This window comes from Ranitomeya imitator, chromosome 2, assembly GCF_032444005.1.
Source record: "Ranitomeya imitator isolate aRanImi1 chromosome 2, aRanImi1.pri, whole genome shotgun sequence".
Taxonomy (NCBI): Eukaryota; Metazoa; Chordata; class Amphibia; order Anura; family Dendrobatidae; genus Ranitomeya; species Ranitomeya imitator.
Window position 1 is genome coordinate 593,371,740 of NC_091283.1, and position 13,214 is coordinate 593,384,953.

Sequence of the window (13,214 nt, forward strand, 5' to 3'; positions counted from 1 at the left end):
GTTTACAGTATGAAATAAATGATCTGATTGGTTGCTGTAAACAACAGCTTCTGTGTGGGCTACTCTAGTGTTGTAACGTAGGCCCCAAGTATTTTATACAGCTTCCTCAGGAGCATTGAGTTACAGTCTGTATAGCCAGAGCTGCATTCACAATTCTGCCTTCTTCAGACACTGTTCCATACAGTTGTGGGGCTCAATTCATCCTTTTTTCCCCTATTGCTTGTGTTGTGGTATTTGTTGACATTTTGTGTCCCAGATTAATCAAAATGGTGCATTCAGTTCATGAATTTTGTGCTAAATAAAAAATACTCTTTTTGTGTCTTTAACCTATTTTGTGACTTTTAGCACAAAAAGTTGTGTGTTCCTCTAAATTGTCGCAAAAAACGAAACATTACAGGCATACATATCATTCCGGGGGGGAACTGGTGAACATGGGGAAAAACACTAACCTCTGCCCCCAGTGACCAAGGCAAACACATAAAAAGTGACTTTAAAAAGGTGCAAGTGGAAATCCGAATAAGTATATAATAAAGTAATAATGAACCCGCCCCATACTCTTCAGTTGACCGTCATCTGTATTGAAATGTATGGAAAATGTGGCCATAGGAAATCTGCGAACAGGGGTCAGTGTTCATCCTACATATGAGGGTCCGAGAGGCAAGACCCAATAATGTCAGCCATTTCCGGCATCATTGGTGGGGGTCGCCTTCAGTGAGCTGCGCTTTGACCTTACATGTCCACTGTAGAATTTTTACTCCTCTGCCCTATTCTCACGGTAAGGAAAGGTGAACACTTTGTATTCCCATTGTTCTGAGTAGAGCGGAGCGAACCTGAACTTAAAAGTTTGGAGTTTGTACCGGACCCTTACTGTCCAGTGCTAAATGCCAAACACGGATTTCTCCCACAAGTCCGTTGCAATGTCCGGGGTAGGGAGAGAGAAATTTCCAGCTGAAAACTTCAGGTCACCATTGTTTTCTATGGGGTTCTGCTTCAAGATTGGGAACAGACTTGATACTTGAGCTTTGGAATAAAGTTTGGATCAGGTACCAGCACCTGAACTTCCATGGGTCCGTTCATTCCTAGTTATGAGCACATCAACAGGCCGCAAAGTTGCAGCCATTGTGCTAGCGGTCCTACTCACATCCGGACATCCCAGGATCATTCTACCTGTATCCTGCTCGGTGCTGACACATCGCTGTCTACATCCTAGCCTGCCCCATTCAGGTCCATGTTTATGACTGGTGACCTACAATCTTAAGAGCGCTATAGAAAATGCCAAATTTCTTTGTAACGCCGGGGTCACACTTGCAAGTGCAATGCGGGAAACTCGCACAAGTTTCTCGCATCAATACCCGGCACTGCCGCCGGCACTCGGTACCGGAGCGTGGGGCTGCATGTATTTCTATGTAACTGAACGCTCCGGTCCGAGTGCCTGCGGCAGTATCGGGTATTGATGCGCAAGTTTCTCGCATTGCACTCGCAAGTGTGACCCCGACCTCAAGATGGATAAATTGCTGCCCAAACCTTTTCTCCAACCTTACTTATTTTCTCACTTCCCCTGATATGTGCTATCCTTACTCGCTATAGCGGTCAATAATGTTACAGCCTCAGTGCGCTGTAGGAGAGCTACGAGTCGTATAATAGATTAGTTTATTGTAATATAATCTAGCACTCTGGAGCGCCCAGCACCTCTTTCTCTGGCTGATAAGCTTATTATTGTTTGCTATGGAGCTTGCACTGCTTCTATGGGGTCTCCCTGTCTGTCCTCATCCCCAGTCACTCGTCATTTCCTGAGGATTTCTGGCCAAGTCCCCCTTGGCATCATCATTTACTACTACTGAGATCTGCCTTCTACTTTCAGGGCTGAGATTGACTGACAGGCAACATTCAGTTCAAAGTACAGGCAAGACATTTCTGTACACTTTATTCAGTTCCAATAGGCTTTTCAATGCTTTAATTTGTGAGTCCAGAAAACCCCTTGAATTCTTGGTCATTCTTTGCAAGTTATGAATCTTTTAAATATACTCCTTATACCTTATTTGGCTTCTTTCTCTCTCAAACACCTTGCTGAAAGTCCTGTTTTATCTGCTCGGTTCATCCTCTTTTAAATCTGCTTTGAATTGCTGTTCTATCAAGAATCAGACTGTTTACAAACATTATCCTTGTGTGAGCTCCTCTGCAGTAGTGATGAGCGAGTGTGCATAATCTAATCACATAATCTACGAGCACTCCCAAGATGCTCTGAGATCATCCGAGCATGCTCGGAAATATCGAGTAACGAGCACATTCGCTCATCTCTACTCTGCACCCCTCCCCCATGCACAGTGTTTGCAAATAGTATGGGTCTTGCTAGAACAGTAGTACAAAGCAGCTTCTAAAAGAGCGTGAAATAGGTGGGTAAACAGCACTTTCACAATAGTGATAAGATAATGTCAAAGATTCAGAACTTTGCAAAGCTGATCAAGAGGGCTAGGTTCACATTGCGTTTTAGTGTGAGCGCTAGCGGACAGCGTTGCACGGCGAAATTAACGCCGTGCAACGCGTCCGTTAGCGCTCCCATTGCCCGCAATGTTAAAGCGCATTGCTAGCGCGTGTCATTTTCGGCACGCGCTAGCGATGTGCCGTTCTTTTGTAGCGCGCCTCGGACGCTGCTTGCAGCGTCCGCGGCGCGCCCGAGGTCCGTTCCCCGCTCTCGCAGATCTGGGATCTGCGAGAGCGGGGACGTTAACGCGACCCCGAAAAAGACATTGTGTTAGCGCAATCCGCTAGCGCTTAGCGCTAAACGGATTGCACTAACGCAATGTGAACCTAGCCTAAGGGTACCGTCTCACAGTGGCACTTTGGTCGCTACGACGGCACAATCCGTGACGTTCCAGCGATATACTTACGATCTCGCTGTGTCTGACACGCTCCTGCGATCAGGGACCCCGCTGAGAATCGTACGTCGTAGCAGATCGTTTGAAACTTTCTTTCGTCGTCAAGTGTCCCGCTGTGGCGGCATGATCGCATCGTGTAACAAAGGTGTGCACGATATTGTATACGATGTAATGGATGGAGGAGCTTGATACGTACGACTTCAACATCGCAAATACGTCATGAAATTATCGCTCCAGCGTCGTGCATTGCGAAGTGTGACCGCAGTCTACGACGCTGGAGCGATAATAGAGCGACGCTTGAGCGTCACGGATCGTGCCGTCGTAGCGACCAAAGTGCCACTGTGAGACGGTACCCTTACTTAAAAGGGTAGTAATTATTTAAGAATAATCTTTTACAAGGCTACCTGTAGTCATTTGTTTGATGTGTCTTACAGGAACTGAGGGCCCTGGAGCAAACCTTGCGGAAGAGAGGCAGAGCAATGCCGAGGTGTCATCTGTAATTTATAACCCACATGCTTCTCTATCCATTGAGCAGCAGAGGCAGAAACTGCCAGTATTTAAGGTAAATCGGGTTTCTGGGGTGTTCCTTACAGTGCTATAGTTATATGATGTCTTATACATGAATTTATCATTTCCAGCTCAGAAATCACATCCTTTACCTAGTGGAAAATTACCAAACTGTGGTCATTATTGGAGAAACAGGATGTGGGAAAAGCACACAAATACCGCAGGTAAATCAAAAATCATAACTGTGCTCTCAATGTGGTCGGCATTGTGAAACTAAATGGGATTCCAAAAGCTTGATCTAAAGAACCCATCACATTAAATGCGTTGTCACGTGCTCAAAAGTTTACATACCCCAGCAGAATTTTTCCTTGGCCTTTTTTCAGAGAATAGAACACCAAAACTTTTTCTCCACTCATGGTTAGTGGTTGGGTGAAGCCATTTATTGCCAAACTACTGTGTTTTCTCTTTTTAAATCATAATGACAACCCAAAGCATCCAAATGACCCTGATCAAAAGTTCACATACCCTGGTGCTCACCTGTGACCTGTTTGCTTGTAATCAGTATGTGCGCATAAAAGCTGAGTGAGTTTCTGGGATCCAGACAGACTCTTGCATCTTTCATCCAGCCACTGATGTTTCTGGATTGTGAGTCATGGGGAAAGCAAAAGAATTGTCAACGGAGCTATGGGAAAAGGTAGTTGAACTGTATAAAACAGGAAAGGAATGCAAAAAGATATCCAAGGAATTGATAATGCCAGTCAGCAGCGTTCAAACTGTGACTAACAAATGGAAAATCAGGGGCTCTGTAAAAACAAAACTACGATCAGGTAGACAAACTAAGATGTCGTCTACAACTGACGGGAAAATTGTTCGGGATGCAAAGAAAAACACACAAATAACATCAGCTGAAATACAGGACTTGGAAAACTAGCGGTGTGGCTGTTTCAAGATGCACAATAAGGAGACACTTGAAGAACAATGGGCTGCATGGTCGAGTCGCCAGAAGAAAGCCATTACTGCACAAATGCCACAAAGTATCTCGCCTACAATACGCAAAACAGCAAAGAGACAAGCCTAAAAACTTCTGGAAGAAGGTAATTTGGAGTGATGAGACCAAAATTGAACTTTTTGGCCACAACCATAAATGTTACATTGGGAGAGAGCTCAACAAGACCTGTGATGAAAGGAACACCATTCCTACTGTAAAGGTACCATCACATTAAGCGACGCTGCAGCGATATAGACAACGATGCCGATCACTGCAGCGTCGCTGTTTAGTCGTTGTGTTGTTGCTGGAGAGCTGTCACACAGACAGCTCTCCAGTGACCAACGATGCCGAAGTCCCCGGGTAACCAGGGTAAACATCGGGTTACTAAGCGCAGGGCAGCGCTTAGTAACCCGATGTTTACCCTGGTTACCATTGTAAATGTAAAAATAAAAAAAACACTACATACTTACATTCCGGTGTCTGTCGCGTCCCCCGGCATCCGCTTCCCTGCACTCCTCCTGCATCCTGTGTAAGCGCCGGCCGTAAAGCAGAGCGGTGACGTCACCGCTGTGCTCTGCTTTACGGCCGGCTGACACAGTGCAGGGAAGCTGACGCCGGGGGACGCGACAGACACCGGAATGTAAGTATGTAGTGGTTTTTTTCTTTACATTTACAATGGTAACCAGGGTAAATATCGGGTTACTAAGCGCGGCCCTGCGCTTAGTAACCCGATGTTTACCCTGGTTACAAGTGAAGACACCGCTGGATCGGTGTCACACACGCCGATTCAGCGGGTGATCCAGCGACGAAATAAAGTTCTGGCCTTCTAGCTCCGACCAGCGATGTCACAGCAGGATCCTGATCGCTGCTGCGTGTCAAACACAACGAGATCGCTATCCAGGACGCTGCAACGTCACGGATCGCTATCGTTATCGTCCTAAAGTTGCTCAGTGTGAAGGTACGTTTAAACAGAGAGGTGGATCGCTGATGTTTTGGGATGTGTGAGCTGCAAAGGCATGGGAAACTTGGTCAAAGTTGAAGGAAAGATGAATGCAGCAAGTTATCAGCAAACACTTGAGGCAAATTTGCACTCCTCAGCCCAAAAGCTGCACATGGGATGTACTTGGACGTTCCAACATGACAACGATCCAAAACACAAGGCCAATCAACCTATCATTGGCTACAGCAGAACAAAGTGAAGGTTCTGGGGTGGCCATCTCAGTCTCCTGACCTCAATATCATTGAGCCACACTGGTGAGATCTCAAGCGCGCAGTTCATGCTAGACAGCCCTGGAATTTACAGGAACTGGAGGCTTTTTGCCAAGAAGAGTGGGCAGCTTTACCATCTGAGAAAATAAAGAACCTCATCCACAACTACCACAAAAGACTTCAAGCTGTCATTGATGTTCGAGGGGGCAACACACGGTATTAAGAAATGGGGTATGTGAACTTTTGATCAGGGACATTTCGATGTTCTGGATTGTCATTATGATTTAAAAAGAGAAAACAGTAGTTTGACAATAAATGGCTTCACCCAACCACTAACCATGAGTGGACAAAGAGTTTTTGGTGTTATCATTCATATTCTCTGGAAAAAAAGGCCAAGAAAGCAAAAATTCTGCCAGGCATGTAAACTCTTGAGTACAACTGTGTGTAAATATATATGCATGCATACATACATGTTATGGTGTCCCCTGGAGTCAGATCATCCGTTTTATAGCTTTTTGTCTGCAGGTAAACAAGAGACAAATCGTCATGCCAAGAGAATTAGGATTTTTGACAGTTAAAATCCTAAAACTCCTCAATTTTAAATTTTGAAGATCACCATCTTCTGAGGACCAAGGCGTATCTCAATATCACTATCCACAGTACTGTTGATGTCCTCTCGCCCACATGACATTTTGACATTAAAGTTATTAATGACTTGGATCTTGGATAAATGATATTTTGTAGGATATTTGTATCTGTAATGTATAATTAATGGAGTTTGGGGTAGGCCATGACTGTGAGATCAGTGGGGGTTTGGCAGCCGATACCCTGACCTATCTGCTGTTCAAGCAGTTGCCAGCTGTACACCGTTTACAGCTCCGTTCACTTGATGGCATCCGTTCTTGGGTATTGCAGCTCAGCTCCTATTGAAGTGAATGTGAGCCGAGGTCCCGTATCCAAGATTGGCCAGCTGTGCCATTTTGGCTCTGTACACTGTGTATATCTGGCCTCTGCAAGAATGGATAAGCAGTGGTGATGCCAAATGTCTTCTCCCCACCAAACTGATATTGAGGAACTATCCTAAAGGTAGGCCACCAATAAAAGGCCTGAAAACTGTTAGCTTTAGCCAGGAGGAATTTTTCACCCTCCAAATCCCCTCTCAATGGTGACACTTTGTCCTTTATGTTCTTACTCTCTGATGCAGTACCTAACAGAAGCTGGATGGACCGCAGAAGGGAGAGTAGTTGGTGTGACGCAGCCTCGGAGGGTTGCAGCAATCTCGGTGAGCCCCAAGAAATTCTTTTTGCAGATCCTCATTTTACTTTGGCTACCATGCTTAGTACGCGAGGCAGTCATAAAGATTGACCCCTTCAGTGCTGTGACATTCAGGATTGTAGTTCACTACAAATCCAGTGTTGCTTACTTAAAGGGAACCTGTCACCACTTTTCTGTCCTTTCAGCTAAAAATATCATTTTATTCAGTGTCAGCTATGCATTCCCCAAATACTTATGTAACCCCCTGACTCCCCATGTATCACCCATAAAAACCTCTTATATTTCCCTCGTGATGTATGCTAATAGGGGTCGTCCGGTCTGATGGGCGTGGGTTCGGTTCACTCACTCCACCCCTCTCCTCAGCTACTGCACGCAGTCCTTGACATGGATTATGCAGATCGCTCTGAGATTTAGCGCAGTCAAATGGTTACTCGCGCATGCGCACTTCTGCTTTTTGGCTTTGCCCGCAGTTGGGAAACCGAAGCCATGCCCATCGGACCGGACGGCCCCTATCAGCATACATCGCAGGAGAAATATAAAAGGTTTTTATGGGTGATACATGGGGAGTCAGGGGGTTACATAAGTATTTAGGGAATGCATAGTCGACACTGAATAAAGTGATATTTTTAGCTGATAGGACAGAAAAGTGGTGACAGGTTCCCTTTAAGCCGACACTGAGAATCTGATGGGCCTATGACTGCTGCATAAGCTGTAACGTGACTTGTTGGTTAATATATTCTGCTGGACTTTATAGTTCTTCCTCTTATTGGATCACATACTTCATATATTGAATTCTTTATGCTATTTGGTCTTTGCTAACTTTTTAATGCAGATGTTGTTTGCTTCTTAAAGAGAATCTGTCACCAGGTTCCTGTTATCTTATCTGAGAGCAGCATAATGTAGGCAAAGGGACCCTGATTCCAACAATATTTTTTTTTCTAGCTGTAACAGAGCTCAGAAAGCTACCCCCACCCACACTACAGCTTTCTGTGTACTTTGTCTATTGACAGTGAGCTGTTTATCAGAGGAGGGGGCATGATCAGACCAGGGCTCATGGGAGCTGTAGTCCAGGCAGTGATAATCTCCTGCTGATAAAACACTCATTATATTGAAACAGCACACACCCTAAAAAGTTGCACATCTCTAAAATCTGTGTCTCAGCCCCTACCTCATGCGGCCCTCAGATTACATAACAAAAATATGCTGATTCCATTTAACTTTCGTTAATAGGCTCCTGTATTGTATTGAATTATACTGTGTTCCCAGCATTATGCTGTCTTTGACAGTACTCAGCGCTATCTCTCCATGTACACTGGGTAAAATAAGTATAAGGATTTGGTTTTCCCACCTACAAAGAATGGAGAGCTCTCTAATTTTTATCATAGGTACAATTCAACTGAGAGAGACGGAATATAAAACTAAAATCCAGAAAATCACATTGTATGATTGTTACATAATTAATTTGGATTTTATTGCATGAAATAAGTATTTGATACAATAGAAAAACGGAACATAATATTTGGTCCAGAAACCTTTGTTTGCAGTTATAGAGGTCAGACGTTTCCTGTAGTTCTTCACCAAGTTTGCACACACTGCAGCAGGGATTTTTTACTCCATTTTGGCGTAGTGTGTTAGTAATGGTAATATTTGAGACTGTTGTCCCAGCTCTCTTCAGGTCATTGATCAGGTTCTCCCTTGTAGTTCTGGGCTGATTCCTGACCTTTCTCAGAATCATCCTTACTAGAGATGAGCGAACATCGTCGGCTCCCTCCTTATTCGGCAAGCTACAGCGTTTACTGAATAAGCTGCATCTGGAACCCGGATACCTGGTTTGCTCCCGATGATCAGCTCATCGGGCGCCCCAGCTGCATGTGTCACGGCTGTGTGACCGTCACAACACCCAGGCTCTCCACTCATATATTGTGACTGTCACACAGCCGTGACACATGCAGCTGCGGCGCCCGATCAGCTGATCATCAGGAGCGCTCCAGGTATGACAGTCCTCTTGTGTTTCTTCCATTTTCTAATAATTGTGCCAACAGTTGTTATCTTCTCACCAAGCTGCTTGCCTATTATCCTGTAGCACATCCCAACCTTGTTTATGTCTACAATTTTGTTTCTAGTGTCCTTAGACAGCTGTTTGGTCGTGGCCATGGTGGAGAGGAAGGCTTGTCATTGATTGTGTGTGGACAGGTGTCTTTTATACAATAACGAGTTCAGACAGGTGATATTAATACAGGTAATGAGTGCAGAGTAGAAGGCCTTCTTAGTTTTTATTTAACAGGTCTGTGAGAGCCAGAATTCTTTCTGGTTGGTAGGGGGATCAAATACTTATTTCATGCAATAAAATACAATTGAATTATTTACAAATCATACAATGTGATTTTCTTGTTTTTATTTTTACATTCTGTCTCACAGTTGAAGTGCTAAAAATTACACACTTCTCCATTCTTTGTAGGTGGGAAAAGTTGAAAAATTGGCAGAGTATCAAATAGTTATTTTCCCCACTGTAGAGGCGATCACAGACTGCTTCTGCCATACAGTGGCTGTCGTACTACATCGGAGTTCACCGCAGGACGTTATGCACAGTAACCAACAGCATAAATGGTCCTCAATTCCTAGGCTGTCTGGAAGTCTTCTTAGTAGCTCCGAGTGGCTCCAGCTCTCCCACTTTTCTTTTTTACTACCTGGCACTGATTATGCAGTTACGATTAACTTGCATTGTATAATGGTGGAGTGGCATTGAAGATCTTCACAAAAATTTCTGATCGCTGTCCAGGTGGCAGGGAGAGTGGCAGAAGAACGTGGGGCCTTACTGGGACATGAAGTTGGCTACTGTATAAGATTTGATGATTGTACCGACCCACAGACCACACGTATCAAGGTAAGATCAGAAGTAGGAAATACAGGACTGGCGTCCCAAACGATACCCACTAGCTATGGATAATCATGTAATATTTAGCCCCATCTATTGCTCTACACAAAGACCCACTCTGGCAAATATAGGGGTTTCTCAATACCAACTCCTCCTTATGACATTTATACTCGCATACTCTCCTAGGGCATATGGATATGGATGTGGATTATTCTCCGTTAACGAGCTCTTTACATTTTGTTTTAGTCTTCTGTGCGCTGATTTCTCAGTCCAGGTTTGCATAAGTCACTTGCTCAGCCTTTTCTATACTTGTACTTGTTTTGTGCTTTCTTCAATAGTTTCTGACAGACGGTATGCTTGTCCGAGAAATGATGTCAGATCCATTGCTCACCAGATATAGGTAGGTTTTGCTGATCCTGTAAAGACATCTCTGTAACAAAAAAAAGGAACCTGTCGTTAAATGTTTGCAGAAGAAACTAATACCGTAGTGTTGTAGTGTTTCCCTGATAAATGTTCCCATTTCACGGCTGAGTCAAACAAAGCATGTGCAATAATTTGGGCTGTGCATGCACTGATTGTACAGTTTTGTAAGAAATGTTGTATAACGTGTAATTTATTCATTGATATCCCTGCACGTTTGGGGCTTGGAAGTCAAGTAGGAGGTCTGTCAGTGTCTGTAGAGCCGCCCACTGGACTCTTAAACCCAGAATAAGCAGATATTTCTGTGAATAGAATCTTTTCCCATAAATCTCATCTCTATCGTCTCAGCTCTCCTTGCTCTATAACGTGCGGTCCAAACATTGCCCAACATTTCCTAGCTGCCGGGTTCCCTTTCAAGCCTACGTTATGGTTGACGTGTCGTGTTTGAACGTGTAACAGATGAGGATGGTTTACCTGTGGTCATTCCAGTTATACTTTAGGCTTTCTTGTCTCAGCAGGAGCAGCATAACCCTGTCTTCTCTTGCAGTGTACTGATGTTGGATGAGGCTCATGAACGGACACTGTACACTGACATCGCTATTGGCCTCCTGAAAAAGGTAGGTTTATATCATAGTGTGCTGTCTTCATTATATAGCACTGTGTTCTGATTTGTACACATAGATTATTTGGCTGTAAGCAGGTGACTACACTCCTGAATGACGTGTCCTTATCTTGGAGCTTCAGATTAGAGCAAGAAGCCTTTATTGTAATGTGCACCTCCATAAGAGCTGTTGTCTGTGACATAACCGCTATATCAGCCACAGCCCATAGTTAGGGATGGTGCTTTTTCTGAAAGAAAGCCGCCATATTTTCAAATCCTTGATAACCGCTTTAAGCACGAGGATTGTATAGTTTGTTGGATTGTCCCGTCTCATGATGTTGCGGAACTTTGATTTCTGGGAGACCATCACCCCCTCCTAATCCTGGGAATGAACAAGATTGTGCTACAGCTCTCCTTGCGTCCCATTGCTCAGGGGACTACAACATTACCCCATTAGAGTAAGTGTTGTCTAAGGACTCTGCAATGTGGGTGGCTGGCAGAGTACTAGTGCAGGAAAACTATCGAGCTGCAGTCACACCTCACCAATCAATTAGCAATGTCGTCACTTATACATCTTGTATGTGGCTGAGAAGTAACATTGGTGGAGTTTTTATGTACCAAAACATTCACCCCACAACTCCCCCTCCACTGATTATTTTCCACTTTCAGCCCCCCCCCCCCCCAGTGTTGACATAATACAAGACATGTATAGATGACCCATTACTTAAAACTTTTTCTCATACTTTTTCTATTGTTTTTTTATTCTTTCCCTTATGCAGATTCAGAACAAAAGAGGAGATCTCAGATTGATTGTGGCTTCAGCAACCCTGGATGCTGAGGTACATCTTAAGGCCAATAACACTTTCTTGCGCAGCAACATATGGTATTAAACGGGTTTTTAACTTTCAGGAAAATGGACCCCAAACACTCTAAAATACCTAAAATAACGGTGGACGTTACCAGGGCGAACAATCGTAGCGGCAGACCATGAAGCCGCTATGGTGCCTTGTAATTGGGGGACTGGTGCGGAGCGACACGGGCTCCCCTTCTGCCAGGCATTTTGATTCAACAGTAGCTGTGTCCTTTGTGTGGGGACCATCATATTGGGTGGGGCTTTGGGGGCCATCATACCATGTATGGGACTGTGGGTGGGGGGCTTATACTTTGCAAGGTGGTTATCATACTGCGGAGGCATAATACTGTGCAAATGGGGGATTTTACTGGGGTGTATCATACTGTCTGGTGGCAATGAAATGGGTATGTCAGGTGGCAAGAACACTAAGGGGCTTCATCAGGGGCACAGATTATGTGTACAATACATGTCCCTTTTCCTGCATTTAAGAGCTGCGGGGTATGCCCTTTTGTAAATTAACCTCTGCGTCATGACCCAAACTACTCTGCCAGTCTGCTGAATATTTTGTTTTGTACGGTGACCTGATACAAGCTCTTGCTATGGGGCACCATGATTTCAATGTACGCCCCTGGCAAGAGCTCACTTTCCATGGGTCCAGTGCTGACTCCCACTCTGTGTTTTGGCTGAAGTAGTGACCACATGCTTCACCGGTGGAGAACTGGCTTTGGACGTGAGGAGGTTAAGTATTTGCTGTGTTATTTTAGGCTCTTAAGAGCATTTGTGGGCCACTTTCCTGAAAGTAGAAATACCCTTTAAGTATCATCTTGTTTATTTCCATATTTAACACATCTGACTTTATTCACTTAGAAATTCAAGGCTTTCTTCAATCAGAACGACACAAGTGACCCCAATAGAGACACGTGTGCCATATTAACAGTGGAGGGGAGGACATTCCCTGTGGATATATTCTATACACAGAGGTGAGCATCAATAATTCTGATTTGATGATCTGTGGTTCCCAATTTTAATTCTTATTTTAACCATTTCTTGACTTCTGCTCGGTGTTCACTTGTCCTGTTCCAGCCCTGTTCCAGATTACTTGAAGTCCACTGTACAGACGGTCATGAAGATCCACCAGAGTGACATGGAGGGGGACATTCTTGCTTTCCTTACAGGACAGGTACTAATAATCCTAAACATTATTTTATTACATGACAGATTTAATTTGTTTAGGTTGGTTCAGTTTTCCTCTTCTCTATCTAATTCATTTTCATCTCTCATAATCAGGAAGAGGTGGAAAGTGTGGTGTCCATGTTGGTAGAACAGGCCCGTATTCTTTCTCGCTCAGGCATGAAGAAGCACCTGCGTGTCCTCCCCATGTACGCTGGGCTCCCTGCTTCAGAACAGATGAAGGTGTTTGAGAGAGCCCCCCAAAATGTCAGAAAGGTAGGACTGACAATGCATGGCTGAGGGATTCTTGTTTAAAGGGAACCTGTCATGTCAAAAAGCTGCTATTAATCTGCAGATATATAGCGTTCTAAAGCTGACCGGCAACCGCTCTGAAAGCCCTTCTGCTGGGAGGAAATGAACATTAGTGTTCCCGGCAGCCT

General features: G+C 44.3%; 1 protein-coding gene across 1 annotated transcript in view; it reads left to right on the forward strand.

The window, feature by feature from the left end:
• The window catches only part of DHX35 (DEAH-box helicase 35), a 56,002-nt gene that overhangs the window by 312 nt on the left and 42,476 nt on the right, over positions 1-13,214 (forward strand). Inside the window, exons 2-11 of the mRNA XM_069752341.1 lie at positions 3,311-3,438; positions 3,515-3,607; positions 6,785-6,862; positions 9,635-9,739; positions 10,069-10,130; positions 10,698-10,767; positions 11,531-11,590; positions 12,472-12,584; positions 12,688-12,784; positions 12,892-13,050. Of these exons, the coding sequence (XP_069608442.1) occupies positions 3,311-3,438; positions 3,515-3,607; positions 6,785-6,862; positions 9,635-9,739; positions 10,069-10,130; positions 10,698-10,767; positions 11,531-11,590; positions 12,472-12,584; positions 12,688-12,784; positions 12,892-13,050 (965 nt within the window). The remainder of the gene's footprint in view (positions 1-3,310; positions 3,439-3,514; positions 3,608-6,784; positions 6,863-9,634; positions 9,740-10,068; positions 10,131-10,697; positions 10,768-11,530; positions 11,591-12,471; positions 12,585-12,687; positions 12,785-12,891; positions 13,051-13,214) is intronic.